General features: G+C 46.5%; 1 protein-coding gene and 1 long non-coding RNA gene across 3 annotated transcripts in view; one reads left to right on the forward strand and one right to left on the reverse strand.

Annotated features, from left to right (window-relative positions):
- The window catches only part of LOC148592420 (uncharacterized), a 381,317-nt gene that overhangs the window by 334,025 nt on the left and 30,912 nt on the right, over positions 1–16,380 (reverse strand). The window lies entirely within an intron of this gene.
- Positions 1–16,380, forward strand: part of GAB2 (GRB2 associated binding protein 2) — a 108,020-nt gene that overhangs the window by 55,664 nt on the left and 35,976 nt on the right. For both annotated transcript variants that reach the window (XR_015913941.1, XM_088534980.1), the window contains exon 2: positions 6,856–7,156. Coding sequence is in view for 1 of the 2 variants with exons in the window: in XM_088534980.1 (XP_088391106.1) it covers positions 6,856–7,156 (301 nt within the window). In the remaining variant the exon portion in view is untranslated. The remainder of the gene's footprint in view (positions 1–6,855; positions 7,157–16,380) is intronic.

Here is a 16,380-nt window from a genome sequence, read left to right on the forward strand (position 1 = left end):
TCGCCCCTCTGATGGGTTCCCTGATGGATTTGCTTGGTCGCAGGTTTGATCCTGCTTTGGGAAATTCGCCCAGTGTAATGCCTAGGTCACACGTACTACCTGCCAGCTCGAATTAGGCCCTGTGACTTGTGTCAAATCAGATTTTGGAGCACTTGTTTCACACTGTCAGCGTGCAGCACTCCCAGATACCCAGGTGGAGGCTGGGGGAGAAAGAGACAGATTAAAAGGGAGAGACTTCCCAGTGGAAAAGATCTTGGGGCTGGCTCAGAGACCCGTGGAAAGAGGCGGATGAGAAGCGCAGCTGTAGACAGCAGCACATCAAAGCCACTGCTCGCATCTGCATGAGCTCTTAGTCGCTGCAGGTGTCTGTCACCCTCCCTGCTTGGCCCAGCAGCCCAATTCAAACCCATGGGCATCAGAATAGCGCTCAACACTGCTGCTTAGCTTGCTGAACATTTTCCTGAACCTTGTAGTGGGAACAGACCAAGGCTCCCTCCACCTATATAAATAGCTATGGATTCTATATCATATACCTATGATAAAGGATGATCTGAACTCAATGTGCCCATGCCATCAGCTCCATTGCAGCATTTCTCCCTAAGGACAACAGCAGGGGATATGAAAGACCATTAATGGTGTGGCCAGAAGATCTCCTCTAACGGTGGTGCAGACATTCAAGAGTAACCCCTTGCCTGGTTGGAATTTCCTGGCTTCCTTACTCCCACCTGAGCCAGTACCTTCTCAAACCAGCACCCTGCAGTGTGTTTCTGACGTGGTCCTGATGGACTGGGAAGACTCCCCTGCTACAACTGCAAGCTGAGGAGTCCCAGTCTGGAACAGGATCCCATCAGCAGGGCACAGTTAATGCTGGCTTCTGCTTTCAGAGCTTCTATTTTGCTTCAGCTTCACTTGCTCCCTCTCCTTCTTCCTCACTTCTCCATCAGGCTTGCAGACCCCTTTTTGCTTGCTTGGACTTGCACAGCTCATAGGTTTCCTCACCATGAACCTTGTCCTTGGCCCAGCTCAGTGCACTCGACCCATAAAATCATCAGCACCACTTTATTTTCTGCTAACTGAGGAACTCTTAAAGCCATAAAACAACCAGATTCCAGGTATCCTCGAGCTGGAAGCTGGTCAATTTTCTGAGCATTAACTTGCCATTGCGCTGTTGAGAAGGAAAGAGACTTTAATAGCCACAGATGGAGCTTCTCGTAACAGTTAAATAGCAGCCTTGATTCCCAGAGACCAAGGATAATCTACATTGCTTCGGCAGCAATGGCCTTTTTTTGCTTTTTATTTTTTTTTTTAAATACACTTAAAAAGAAGTACTTGTGAAGCGTCAAAATGTTTGTCGATGATATTAAGGACCTCTAGCAGCTGTAATTTAACAGCGAAGCAACCTGATGTGAACAAAGGGCCACACAGCTGGAAATTTATGCCACACAGGCACCATTTTATGGCTGTTAAACTATTGGCCTTTCTACATCGTAAAGCTGTTAAGCAAACACAACCCTTGGCTCAAGCCACGTGGGACTGGAGTGCAGGCTCTTGGCTAGACCGTGCCGAGAGCAAGGTGGGCTGGTGACTTCAGAAAAGCTGGAAATGGGTAAGAACTAGGAATAGGCGGATTTGCCTCATTTGCTAGCAGAAGTGTAGCATCTCCATGGGGAAGGACTAAAACACTCACTTAACAAACCTGTTGTTTAAAACTCACAAAAAGAAAGAAAACCTCTTTAGAATTAATAGTTTTCTATTAGTTCTTTCTTTTTGCCTTCCATCCTCTTATAAAAAGGAGAGAATAACCAGAAGAGCCAAGGCTTATTTCTTTGGCTCAGAAACGGGTCTTAGAAGATAGAGGCATTGAGTTTAAGGGCTGATCCACCCACATCGACATGAACTGGTAAATGGATCCAGCTTAGCTGAAGGCACTTGTACTAGATACAGCAAATGACAGGGAGGGCAGGATGAAGGTTTCCTCATCCTCTCCAAGAAAACTCAGACAGGTTCCCTCAAATCACCAAATTAAACTATTTAAAATCACCTGGATGAGCTTGTATAACTGCTCAGCCACAGCTGGCTCTTCAGGAAGAAGAGCTGGGGAAGGAGAAATTCCTCATCTGGCACAGCTGTTTGCAGCACATCTGGTGTAGCATGAGTGGGAGTGCTTTCCCTCAAGATCTACAGGGACTCAATGAGGCTAAAATGAGGAATCTAGGCACAAAGGAATCTATCTTTGCTCTGGCCCAAGTGCCACACCATGGAGCTGAGCTGAAGCCCACAAAACCCTGCGGGAATCATCCCCATGTTTTCAGACTGCACATCTAACACAACAAAACCCTCATCCTAGTGAGACAGCAGCCCAGCCCTTGTTCTTCCTCTCAATTACACGTGGCATTAGCTCTCACTACAGCAGTGAAATCCAATAAAATGTCTTTTAGCTGGTGGGAACACAATGTATCTGAAAGGTGCCAGGAGAGGAGGCAGGAGAATGTTTTGTTGTTGTTTTCTGGGTCAGAGCTGTTTTAGAAAAGCAGCAGTTACTCTTAACGTCAGGGAGGTCCACAAAGACACCATGCAGAGGCAGAGAAAGTGTCCACGCTGGGTGCAATGCTGAGTCTTGTGGTCTAGTTCTAGCTTCCCAGTAAATCCGTGCCTGGATAGAGTAATTCCATTTTAACTAGCTTATTTTAGGACTTATGCACTAAAATCACACTGTGTGGGTTACCATTTTCTCTGCCAAATATCAACTGCCTGGGGCTTTCCATTGCTAGCATGCAGACCAAAGAGAAGTAGGGAAACTGTGGGTCTCATATCAGTGATAAAAGAGGAAGCAGTGGTAACGTTGTTGGCATCTTTGGCAGTATTTCATCCAGAATTTCCCCTGAAGGCCCTAAATTCGGGAGCCTAGTTACTGTATTCTTCTTTTTTTAATATAACTTCTCAGCCATGCTGGAGTGCTCCAAGGCTTGTCTCCTGGAGGCTGAAATGCAGCAAGCCAAGTAACAAGAACCAGGGCTGAATGGGCTTTCATTTACGCAGTGATTCATGTGGCTCCAAGATTTGATCCTCTTCTAGACCACTCATTGATGTGTACCTGTTTCTTGCTCCATGAGTGTAGCGTGGCTTCAAAGAAATGACTGGGTGTTAATAGGAGGAAGTTAATGCCGTGTTTGGTACCTGGAGCTAGAATGAATCTTCATGAGTTTGTTTTGCAATATTTTTAAGCTTTTGAGAAGTACAGCGCAAGTTGGATTGTTCAGAGAAACGATTGTAGAAATGTCTTTTCCTTATTTCAGCCAGCAAGATCTCCAAAAAGCAAAGCAATGGTGTGAGGTGAGCCCTCTTATGAGTGTGCATCACTGTCTGCTGGATGCACTTGTAGGTACTGAGCCTTGGACCTTGTTTAAAGTCAATCAGGGAGTGTGTTTCCAAAAGCAAAGTCTGACTCTGGATGTACCAGCAGACACGAGGGCATTTCCCAATGCACTGCCCAGCAAATTCATCCCATGTCCCTTGCAAGATGGGACTGCACTTTTACTGGGCGATTTGCAGTCATTTTGCATAGTGCATCCCCACAAACACAGGGCAAGGACGCTCCTGTAAATTGTTTCCAGTGTGTACGTAGCAGAGACAAAACTTTGGCTGGGATAGCTCACTAGCTGCCAAAGCAAATATGAGATTGGATTGATTTTACCTCTCCGAGTTTCTCATGTTGTTGTACCAGGGTTGTCCTGGTAGCCCTGGGGACCTAATGCCATTAAGTTACTGAGATCTAGCACATGTCCATCACCAGCAACATGGGAGATCAGCACCAGCCGAACTCCAGGAAGCCTCCTGGGGTCCATCATCCCCTCCTGGTTATTGTCGCCGAGGTCCTTAGTACACAGTCCACCTTGCTGGCTCTCTCTCACGTTATTTGAGATGTTTGTGGCTGCCAGCTCTTCCTTGTTAGAGAAGTCATGTGCTTACTCATGACCCAGCCTCTCAGAATCATCTGACCCCAAAAGCTGGTGCCTTTTTTTTTTTCTTTTTGCCTTTTTTTTTTCTTTTTTTGCAAGCCAAATCTCATCAAGCAACCACAGCCAGGGCAGAACAGTGGGGATCATATCCCTACCCAGTGTATCCTTGGTGGAAACCAAGATCTGCATCATGTAACTCAGAAGCACCTGCAATACTTCACATCACCCCGGTCATCCTTGTGGGCCATATTCAGCCCATGTTGTTGTTCATGGGCCTCTCATTTTCCATTATAAATATTTTTGGTGAGTTTGTTTTTCATTCCTTGCAATTTTTAACAGATAACGCTGACATTCTGTTCAACAACAACTCTCCCCTCAGAAAAAAAAAAAGAAAAAAAAAAAAGAAAAGCCGCGTGTGAAACTTAGGAATAAAACAAAACCCACTCTACTTGGCTTGGCACCGGACCACGGAGCCGTCTCCAGCAGACCGTTATCACGGCATGCCACTCTCTCAGTATGCTGCGGGCTCAACACCAAGCTTTATCCATGACAAACACTGTCGTCCTTCTTCGTGCTTGGCTGGCGGAAATGGGTTTAGCGCAAGTGCTGGGAGATGAGTAACTACACAAGATGGTCAAAGCAGGGGCCCCCAGGTTGTATGAGATAGGGGCTCACTCTGACTTTCATCCGGGACATGGAAGAGTAGCTCTCATCAGCAGACATGACCTTACGTTGCAGCAAGGACCAGGGAAATGATCTGGGGGAAAGATCCACAAATGTGACAACCTGGCTGTGCCTGAAGGTGTTGAGGAATCCTGGGTGAACCACAAACATCAAGATATGTGGATTTGGTTAGAGGCCCTGAGGTTCTCCTGACTCAAATCCTGTTCAGTGCAGGGAAGGGAATGGGGAGATCATTTTACAACATCAGCTGGAGCTCTGAGAGCCTGCGGGATGCTCTTCCTTGCCCCAGGACAGAAACAACTGAGCTGGGTGACTGGGGCATGGTGTGTGGCCCCCGAATGTCCCCTTGTGGGTGCTGGACAGGAGCTCTGCTCCAATGCGCATGGCCCAGCTCCACTCAATGCAGCACAAGTAGATGTTTCAGACCAAGGTCCAGGCAGTTCATGAGGTCCTCGCAAGCTACCAAGCCAAGCCAATACCTCCCACTTTGCATCTGGAGACCCTCTTTGCCACAAATCCCTGTTTAGATCTTGAACTGATCCTAGGAAACACTTGCCTCTCTCCCCGCCTCCAAAAGCAACTTGCACAAATGACTTAGACCGGGGAACCAATTTTTTAAAAGCTACACTTGCATGAATCCCTCCCTTCCTCCCGTCACGAGAGCTGAGATCAGCCCTTTGTAAGGTCTTACAACAGGGATTTCCTTGGCCTGTGAATCCCTCCCCCAGGCATGGGGAGTCTGATGCTAGAGCAGAGCCAGCCACGAAAGCTTCCCAGCTGGGTAAACTCCAGCCTGCAGGATAGATATCCCTTAGACAGGCACTATTCTCCACACAGTGTGTAAGTTGTGACATGCCGCTCTCGGTCTTTGTGACCACTCCTGTCTCCAGTACCGAGGAACTGTGGGCTGCCAGCTGCATGTGGGGATGCTTGAGCTAAGAGGATGGGGTAGCGCTCAGGGGCTCTTTCACCCAACTTGTGGTATCCACATAGTTGGCCTCAAGTCTCCTGTTGGGGCACTGAACCTCTGTGCCACCCTTCATGGTGGCCTGTCTCAAACCCCCTTGTTGACTCAGCTGCTGGACCAACCCAGAGGTATCTCCAGAGCTTGCCTCGGGGACAACTTCACAACCTCAAAAGCCCCATTTGTTTCATGCTGCCGAAAGCTTCAGCTCAGGCCCCAGTTTCGTTCCTGCTCTCCCCCATCAGCAGCTGGTCCAAGGCGTTCTCCACAAACACATGTTTTCCTTCTTGGCGGAGGAGCGCTGAAGTGCAAAACAGCTCTCCACGTGGTCGCACTCTTCCAGCTCCTTCCTCCGTGCAAAGCAGGTGTTCGCACAGGGGAGGAGAAGAGCAAGGGAGCAGATGGGGCTTGCGAGTGACATTTATTTTCCAGCTTGCTTAAAACAGCATAAAACCCTGAGGCTGTTCTCAGGGGCAGCCCGGCAGGGGCGGTTTTGCCTGGTGAAGCCGGGCTGGAGGGCAGCCGGCCAGCAGTGCTCTTAAGAATCAATAACCTTTTCTTTGCTAAGGAATTTCCTACGTACAAGGGAACAGAAGATACTGGAAACAAATGAAGCCTGGATTCTCCACGGTCTTCCTGGCATTATTCCTGATATTTAAAAAAACAAAACAGTTTCCCATTGGCTTTTTTAGCCTTTCTATGCTGGCATTTAAACAGAGATGGGATTGACATGCCCTGTGTCTGTAAATGCTCATTATAATGCTCTCAGGGGTTCTCTGAAGGGCAGGATACCTAGGATGCTGCATCCAAAGAGCCTGGGTTCCTGTGAATCACTAGAAGGCTTTTCAGTTATTGCCAGTAATTCCTTCTCACAAGTTATCTCATGTCAAGGAGCAAAGGGTGTTCAGGTCATGAGAGGTGCAGCAGAGCTTCACCATGGGAGCAAAGTCGCTCTAAGCTCCAGCCTCAGGACTAGCACTTCTTGAAATTGTATGAACCCTAGGCCCTAACAGTATTTTGGTACCTAACTCTCCTGGATAACCAGTGAGCTTTGAGTATCAAATTCCTAAGCGATCTGGGTCTGTGCACCTCTTGTTCTGAGGTACTAAACAGTGTCTTAGACCTTACTGGGCCAAAAGTTTTTGTGTTCATCTGCGCCATCATGGGTTTTATTGGTGTCTTGGCCCTGCATGATTTGAGCTATGAAACAATCCCTGGTGTTCATACTCTCACTCTTCTTGGTTTCAGGCATGGAAGAAACGCTGGTTTGTCCTGCGCAGTGGTCGGATGAGTGGTGATCCTGATGTCCTAGAATACTACAAAAATGATCACTCCAAGAAACCCTTGCGTGTGATCAACCTCAATTTCTGTGAACAAGTGGATGCAGGACTGACCTTCAACAAGAAGGAGCTGCAAGACAGCTATATCTTTGACATCAAGACGAGCGACAGGACCTTCTACCTGGTGGCTGAGACAGAGGACGACATGAACAAATGGGTTCGCAGCATCTGCCAGATCTGTGGTTTCAACCAGTCCGAGGAGAACACAGGTACAGTGAGACAGTAGGAGCTGTTTCCACAGTCTATGGCATTTCCCATGTTGTTCTTCCTTGGGGAGTCCAACTCTTCTATTAGATCAGACTTGAGGGAGGGGAGCTGCAACCTGGTGTGATGCTGGAGTAGTCTTTGGAAAGACTTGAGGAGGATTTCCTACCTTTGATACCCAAAAAGGGGGTAGTTGTTAACCCTGCAAGCCATCTGACTCATCTTCTTCTATATCTGTAGGCCTCTGAGTCTCTTAAAATTAGTTAGCTGAGACAGGGCCACCTTGAAGGGCCACCTAAGTTCCAGATGGAGTAGAATGGGACTGGGGGCAGGAGTGCAGTGCTGTGGTTAACTGCTGGTCCTTCTGCCACTGGCATCAGCTGTGGGATTCCTGGATCTATCTAGCTTCTAGACAGGGCTTTCCTGTTATAATAGTAATGAATGTTGGGTCTGAGGAGTTCAGCTGGCAAGCAGAGCTGTAAAACCAACTAAATGGAAGAGTAGGCATGGTTCCCTTCACAATTGATAGTGCTTGGCTTCTGCTGTCTGATGATGTGGCTAAAAGATATTGCCAATGGCAAACTAAAAGTCTCTTTTTTCTTTTAAACTCTTTGTTGTGTTCATCCTTTAAACATGCAGAATTTCCCCTCTCTCTCCTTTCATCACATTCCTTCCATGTCATCCCCAAAAGGTCTTCCCACAGCAAAGACGAGTCCATTTTCCTGCAAAGCACCTACAAGAAGGAGACCCCAGTCTAGTGCAGGAAAGACTCACAGATGCTGCCTACATAAATCTCCCAATAATAATGTCCAACTTTAATTTGTTTTGGTCAATAGTGGAGCAGCTGCAATCTGCACAAGCTGAAACTCTGCCAAAAGATTGTCAGGCAGGACAGCAAACAAAGCATCACAATAGCGTGAATTCAATCTTCAGCGATTGACGCATTAAACGGGACGTCACCTTGGCAATGACTGTACAAGTGGTATAAAGAATCCTTGATAATGCTGTGAGCATAATCTTGCAGAGAAAGGTCAGGCTAAATAAATTACATCCAGTTCCGATGTCAGTATCGCAATCATCAAGGGTCAGCTAAATTGCAGACACCTTTTTAAGGAGCTGTTTTGTTTCAAGACTTTTCATTTTGCTTGCGCTCAGCTGGTGGAACTTTTTCTCCCAGTTTAGTAAAATGAGCTCCTAGTCCAGAGAAAACAGGATCAATACTGGGCTTAAGTGAAATATAAGCCAGGGCATCACGAGGAAAAACAATCTCATGCTTGCAAGTACATTTGTCCCAAAGGGAACATAGGATTTGTTAGGCTTCAGAGATCCAAACTCTATTCCCTGTAGGACCATGGAGTGACATCAGCAAAAGAGGAACAAAAATCCCAGTTTGTAATAAAATCATAGCTCATTAACACTGTAAGAAAATTACCCTCTTGCAACAGTACCCAGCTGCCAAAGAATAAATTTCTGAGTCATCTGAGAAAAGGCCTGCAATGGCCTGCAACAGCAAACACAGCAGATGCATCCAGATGCTGCAGAAAAAGATCAGAGAGCACCCATGAATTATTCAGGGCTAGTGCTTCGCTTTGATGCTCAGCAAAATGGTATCACCACAGTCACCTCTGGAATACAGCTTCTCTTCAGCATCGCTGCTAAGTAGAGGCAGCCCATGGGATCACTACGGTAGACTTGCGATGGCCCTCATCCTGGTTCTGAGCTCCCATCCATCTCCCAAAGTGTTTGTGGAAGGACCCATGACCCAAGACTGTACAGAGAATTTGCAGGATCTTTGCAGTGGGTAGTAGGAGTCTTGTCCATCTTATCGTACCTACATCCCTCCTGATGGATCAGATCTAGTGAGAATTTAAATAGGCATAGCAATTTTTGCAGCTCTGTAGCTACCATAGTTCCCCCTCACCACTCATCACAGCCATGGGATGATAAATAGGGGAGGATAAGGGATATGGAGAGAACACAGCAGTCCCCAGGTAGAAATAGAGCTCAGGCCTTCTGGCATTTCTATCTTGCACCTTTACCTCCTCTTCCTCAAGCCCTTCAGTGCTTGGATTTGTACAGTCTGTGACTTGCAGGATTTGCAGTCTCTGTATAAATGAGTCAGTAATTTGGATGAACCAAGAAGGGGAGGAAAAGGTAACCATCATGGGCAGGAATAGTTCCCCATGCTAATTGTAGCAATTAATTAACTAACCTCACTCTCCTAGCAGAAGTCAGCGTGGTGGAACAAGATCAGAAGCTGCCGGGGAAGCTGCTGTACACATTTTTCTGGTTGTTCTTGTTCCGAGGGAAGTAGGCTGCGTGACTTTATTATGCTGACCTGAAAACCTACCTGGGGTCTGGATCCAAAGCCAGGATGTATCCGGCTGGATCATTAGCAACCCAGCTGTGAAAGGAAAGCGCTACCACCAGCAAAGATATCTACTCAAGCTGTGATCATGTGGTATTTTACCTCCTGCTTCATGGGTTACTCCATGTCAACCGAGAATGAGTTTCAAGTGAAAATTCACTTGGATTCATGGTAGTTTGTACTATCATGCAAGTATATTTCTCCCATTTGGAGCCGCTTAGAGTGTAGCCTAGGTGGCAGAGGGAGATCTGCTCAGGCGTGACAGCTTTTTGGTTTTGGTCCTGTCGCCAGTCCCTACAAGCACAATCCAGCATGATTCCACAATCTTTTTATGTTATGTGAGATTAGAAGAATGACCCAGCCATTAATTTGTGCATGCTGTCAAAGGTCTTGATGGAAATTGATGGGAAAGTGCTTGGAGCAGAAGATCTCAAGGCTGAAATGAGTGTCCATAGCATTTGTTTGCTATGCAGGTTTCACCAGTCCCCTTGACAGGAGAAGAAAACTCAGGGTTTTAGTTGCTTTCTAGTACAACTAGCAAGAAAACAGATGAACTGAAAGTGGCTGCACACGCCAAAGTATCATAAAAACTGTCCTGCCTGGCAGCAAACCTTCCACCCACACAACCAGCAAAATACCACAAAGATGTGACTTAGGCTCAGTTTTCAAAAGTGGCCTAAAGAAGAAAAGCAAAATGAGCTTGTGCCCTTTGATGCTTCTTTCTGTGAGGTGTTTGCAGTTTCATGGGAGCTTGTAAATTTTCTGTTGCATGAGGCCTGTTTTTTACATTAAACCTACGTGCCCTGTCTAGACTAGAAAGCTCTAAGGATTAAGAAACAGGATGGAGTTTAGGGTAGTTGCTACATTTAGCTGAACTGCTATAATAGTTAGTCCCTGAGAGCGTTATGCATCTTGTTCATCAAAAGCAAGCTCATTTCAACCTCAGGGGGACAAGTTTAAGTGAAGCCACAGGTGGCATTGGCTACCCCAGTGCTACCAAAGAGTTGGCACCCACCAGAGTCACTGGAGCTTCATTCTGTGTCCCTGAAGGTAACTGGAGAACAATGAAGTGAAGAGATCACATTTGCCTAGAAAGAGAAAATTAAACTCACTCTAAGCTGTTTACTCAGACTGCTGTAAAGCTCTTTGTTTCTGCTAACACCTATTTACTTTGATAGCTAATTAACATTTTGGAAATAAAAAAGGGAGCCTCGCAGAATCTCATCTGCTCCACGGGTTTGGGAGAGTTGACAAGACTTGAGGAAGGCAGACTTTCTTCTGGCTTCACCCACAAAAGCCCAGACTGCACAGCACTGATTTTACAGCCAACTTGTCTACACACGCATGCAATTTGCAGTGGTTGCACTTCAATCAGTTCAAATACAATATGGGCCTTGTTGACATGAGGATATTTGCCAGAGACTCTGTTTGCAAGAGTGGAGGGAAGCTGTTCTTACAACACTCTCTTTAATCTAAACCATGGTCCTTTCTCCAACTGGTGGCCAGGAATGTAGCAAAAGGCAACAACCCACCAAAATTTGCCTACTCTTATCGGCTCAAGATTGGGGCTTAATTCAGGGTAGGAATCAGGCTCACTTTTTTTGCATTTCCAGACTGATGATAGTAGCTGAGTGTGTTGTGTATGTGTGTGTGTTAACAAACCCATGTACATACAAGGTATCGCCTGAAGAAAAACATCATCTTTGGTCTCTGCTGGATGATGGCCACTTCTTGGTGCTGGCCTCATACCAGAGCTGGTCTTGGTTTGTGGGGACCAGTTGCCCTAGTTTATTTGAACATTGCGATTTGCTGTATGTTCAGAGGGTTCCCAGAGACCTTTAGTATGGACTAATGAAGAAACACAAGCTCATGATTATTTTTTTTTTTATATTTCTAACCATCTGTATTTTCCCTGCCCTAGTGGGCAGGCAGCCAGATCTCAGCCATGAACTTCATTTTCTCGTATGATTTGTTTGTTGGGAGAGAAAAAAAAAATCCTGCTAAACATACTTCATGTGCCATTAACCCTTTCTGGTTAATGGCAATATTAACAAAACTCAGCCATGTATTTCCCATACAACTTAGAGATGAAGCTATGGCAGTGTATAATTTAATTTCTCTTGAAAAAATATGCATCCAAGTGAACACAAAAGTATGTCCTTAGGACAGTCATGTGCACGGATTACTCTTTTAGGAGATGCTGGAGATGTTTTTTAGCTCTGCCTGGGTTTACCATGTGACTTCTGGTACCTCTCTGCAGCTCTTTCTATTCCCATCTCTTTGGACCATCCCCTTCATAGGGCATGGCCAGTTTTCCAAGGCTTGTCTGCCAACACTCTCACCATGGGTTTGTTCTAGTAAATAATGTCCTGATCTCAGCTTGGCCTTTTGGGCAGCAGTAAGAATCAAAACAAAAACAGTAATAATATGTTAATGGATGCGTAAATGTCCTTAATCCAAGCCAAAGGCTCCCATCCCTCGGAGAGGACGAGCAGGGCGTGGGAAAAGTGATAAGATGCAGCTCTTGCTCTGATGGGATAAACTTGGCAGCGGTGGCCTCTCCCACCCAGCGCAAGCATGTTCTTCTGCAGCCAGAAGCATGTTGTTGTGATCTTTTCCAAGCCATGCTTGTATTTCATGATTATGTTGTACAGCTGGTTTAGGGGACATGGATTTTCATTCACTGGTGTCATAGAATCCCAGAATGGCTGAGGTTGGAAGGAACCTCTAGAGATCATCTAGTCCAACCCCCCTGCTCAAGCAGGAACACCCAGAGCACGGGGCACAGGGTCACACTCGGGTGGGATCTCCAGAGAAGAGTCTGGCCCCAGTGTGTCCTTCCCCCAAAGCAGAGACTCATGGCAGCGCCCGGGTTCAAAGGCAAAAACTTTGGCAGAAGAGGAGGAAGACGTTCTCGGCACAGGAACGCTTCACTGTCCACCTCGTCGTGGAGGCTCATCCCAGGCTTTCTGCCAAGTCCCTTACCTCTTGCTCCAGCTCTGTGGCACGGTGCTGGCGTTTTAAATCACGGGTCAGATCAATCACTCGCTCTGACGATGCTTTTATCATCTCTTGCCAAGTGTAAGTCAGGGATGAGCATTAATGTTTGATGGAGACCTGAGCGTCTTTCCGCCAGCACCTCCGGCAGCAAGAGAAAGATTGAAGAGCTGATGATTTCCCAGCTGCCCAGAGTAGAGGGGAATCTCCTTGTTCCTTCAAGTCAGGCAAGTTGCTCACACCAGCAGTTTTCCAGGCCTCCAGGCGCCAGCGACTCAGTGTACATGGACACTCAGGTGACTGTGTTCAGCTGTTCCTTCTCCCAGCAGGCTCCCAGGTGCCATCTTTCACATTTTCCCATTACTCAGCAAGAGGTCCAGACTGAAACGCCTGTGACAGATGTGTCCTTGCTTTGTTGACTGGGGTCTCTCCGGCTTGGGAAGCAGTTCATTTCCATCCAGCAGAGATGGTCACATCAGTACCTCCTAAGATCTATTCCCAAACTTTCTGCTTCTGCTGTATCTTTGGTGCTAAATTGCTCAACCTTCCCAACCCCTCCACGGTTACCCCTTTCCAGCATATCAGAAAAGATTTATCTCTTTAGTGCCCATCTAACCTGTCTGTTAGGATGACAGGTCCCACTGTCCCACTGCTCCTCAGCCAATGCATCTCTTGAATTCCCCCACCTACACAGAAGGCTTGCTAGCCTGTGACACAGCTCTCATCTAGCTGCTTTTACTCCCTCCTCTCTTCATCCCCCAAAATGTGTTCATTCCAGTATAAAGCCAATTATGACTTTTGCATGGTTGGTTCTCTGAGGCTGGGTTTGCACGAGTGCTCGAGCAGCACCTCCCACAGGGAGTTTGTTCTGCACATCAGGGAAGGGAGCTACAGATGAGCTGGACAGAGCTACATCCAAAGACTCTTCCAGAGGACGGGAGCTGCCCAAGAGCTCAGGGAACAGGTTGCAGGTATCAGGACCAGCGAAAAAGGGAGCAGGATGCCTGAAGGAGGTGAGTGATGGAAATCAAGCAGGAGAAGGTTGACCTATCATCTGTATGGAGGGAGGCCTTGGCATTCCTCGCATTCAAGAGCACATTTTTGGGAACACACACAAGGAAACAGGCCCGTGAGAGCCCTCACTTTTCCGCTGCTACCTTGTTTCATGTTGCCAGGCCAAGCTGAAGTGTAGGGGAAATAGTAAAGACCGCAGTAAGGTCCAGGTACTTCCTTCTTACAGTGTCTGGCACATGCCTGCTTCCTTTCATACAAGCATCCGTGATATCGTGTCCTTGTTGCATTGCAATCCATGACTGTGTTGGGATGTATGCAAGTGGTGTGCAGGGTCCGAGTAATGGATACGGATTTGCTGGGCAGAGAGTGAGGTGTGGGGGATCCCCTTGTATCCCTGAAAGCACCTCTGTGATGGACGCTCTGCATTTTGGTATTTCCAGCCAGCAGTGCCACCTAAGGGCAGCTGAGAAGCAGCCAGGCACCTCCTGCAGAGGCCTAGTCCCTCAAACTCGGCCAGGGCTTGACTCTTCCATTCTTAACACTCATGTGTATGGGCCTTGACTTCATCTTTAACAGCTGATATGTGTCATCCTTGAAAATCGTCTCACTCCAAGGGAGGATATGATTGAGCTCAACCTTCAGGGTGGACGGGACAGTCATGGTTTGTTTCTCTCCATGCATCCCACCTATTCAAGCTCGTTAACCTTCCCTCATACCATACCATGCTCTGCTTCGGACTTGGAGGCAGCCAGAGCTGGAAGGACAATGTCATGGGGATTTCGGGAGTCATGGTAGACTTGCAGAGGCAGAGCAGGTAGTTCCTGAGCCCTGAGCCCTTCCTCTGGCCCAACATCCTAAAGTCTGTAAAGATGTAGCCTTTCAGTCAGTAATTTCTGCACTCAGGGTCACAGAGCTCCTTCTTTTAAAACAGCCTATTTCCGACCTAGATCCACTGGCACATCTCAAGGGTATTTGGATCAGTCCCTTCATCTGTCTCTAACATGTGTTGAGCTTTCCTAACAAGGGAATTATCTGTGTTTGCAGATTTGCTCTGGTGGGACAAATGTAGATCTCTCATCTCAGAACCATGCCTGCCCCAGTCTGCACTAAAACCAATGGAAGAGTTCTAGTTGCTCCAGCTTACTTCAGACTAGGCATTTAGCTAAGCTTTAGGTGTATGTAGATATCTCCTTATCTGTAAGTCCCAGCTCATGTCTAAGTTATACTGCCTCTTTAAATTTGTTTCAGACTTCCCTGACCCTGGTTTTCCTGAGCTACAAACAGCAAGTTATTTTAAGATATGACACTGTTCAGCTTTTATTTCAGTGTAAACAAAATTGGAGATGGAGTGCTTCTGGCACAAAGGAGCAGCTCAAGAGTGGTTAAGTGCCTGCTGCCTTTTTTTCCCCTCTTTTCCTTTGGAAATTAGCTAGTTCAGGTGATAATGAGTCTTCTGAAGAGCAGAAAGCTACTAACAACCTGGAAATTTGCTTCCTGGAAGAAAGAAACATGGAAAGATTATTGCTGTCTCTTCCGATCTCTGGTGACTTCACCTTGAAGTGAATTCCCTTGGCCTTTTGGGGAGGGAACCATCTAAAACAGTTTGGTCTGGGTGTGTTGTTGGCAGCAAGACATGTAGTGGTGGTTGTAAATATGTTTATTTCACAATCCAATAGCCTGGTGTTGGGTGAAAACTCTCTACTCTCCACTGCTCTGCTCAGTCAGCCCCACTCTGTTCATAAGACATTTGGCTGAAAGCAAAAAAATACATCAGCTGGTTACCCCGAGGTGATTCTCTGGCTTTTTGCTCAGTTTTGCAGCTGGCCTCCAAGCCCTGCAGGGTTATTGCCCTTCCTTGTTTGTAGATGAGGGGAAGGAAGCACTGAGACAGGTTGTGATTCCCTGGGGGCCACCCAGGCAGAACCTGGGATAGGATTTAACCTTTCTGGGTTGAATCTTGCATGATAGAAATTTGTTGAGATTTTACTTCTTTATGTCCAGGTCCAAAATCAGATTATATTGAAAATCTGGATTTGCTGTTAAGATTTAGGGTCATTTCCAAAAAAATCCATGCTACCTTTGCAAAGAGGGCTCTGTGGTGGGTACTACTTATTATCCATATAAGCCCATCACCCACCAGTCCTTTTGAAGTCTGTAAAGAGAAATAAGACTATCTGAGAAGCATCTTTTCTCATGCTTGAATAGATGTGTGAACTGAGGTGGATCAGTCGTACCCTGAAAGTGCCGGTTTCTTTCCTTTGACTCCATAGGGAACCATGATTAGTTAGCGGGGGCATCCACCTTGTAGCGTCCTAAAGTTATGCTCAGAAGAATCTCAACCATGCCAGGAATTCTGTCAAGACTGTCAAGATATTTGGAGGCAGATCTTCGAATGGTGTCATTTGTCATCATTTCATTTGCACCACACGAGGATCAGCCCCTGACATTCTATAATGCCTTATTCTTCTTGCTGTATTCAGCTCCTACTACCATGCCATGTAATCAAAAGCATTGCAAGACAAGATTCAACACAACACTCCTGACAGTCGAGTTAAAAACAAAATCAAATTTCTGTCCTACCTGAGTGTAGAGAAAGGATTAAAGCAGGGTTACAGAGGGCTTTAGAAACCAGAGAGCAGGGGGAAAAAAATCTTAGGGTATCTACATGACTAGAAAGTCAAATTTTTGGTTTCGGGGGACTAAGGCACGCAGTTGAACCTCATGGATTGCAGTGGTTGATCAACATTTCTTTCAGAATTTAGCATTTCAGAAGATAGGATTTTTTAGGCTATTAGAATTTAAGCATTTTATTGTGGCTCTGGACATACTGGAGAGCTGGTAGAGGGCTCA

Source organism: Tinamus guttatus, unplaced genomic scaffold (assembly GCF_059628265.1).
Source record: "Tinamus guttatus ecotype Peru unplaced genomic scaffold, ASM5962826v1 Tinamus_guttatus_pri_ptg000602l, whole genome shotgun sequence".
NCBI lineage: Eukaryota > Metazoa > Chordata > Aves > Tinamiformes > Tinamidae > Tinamus > Tinamus guttatus.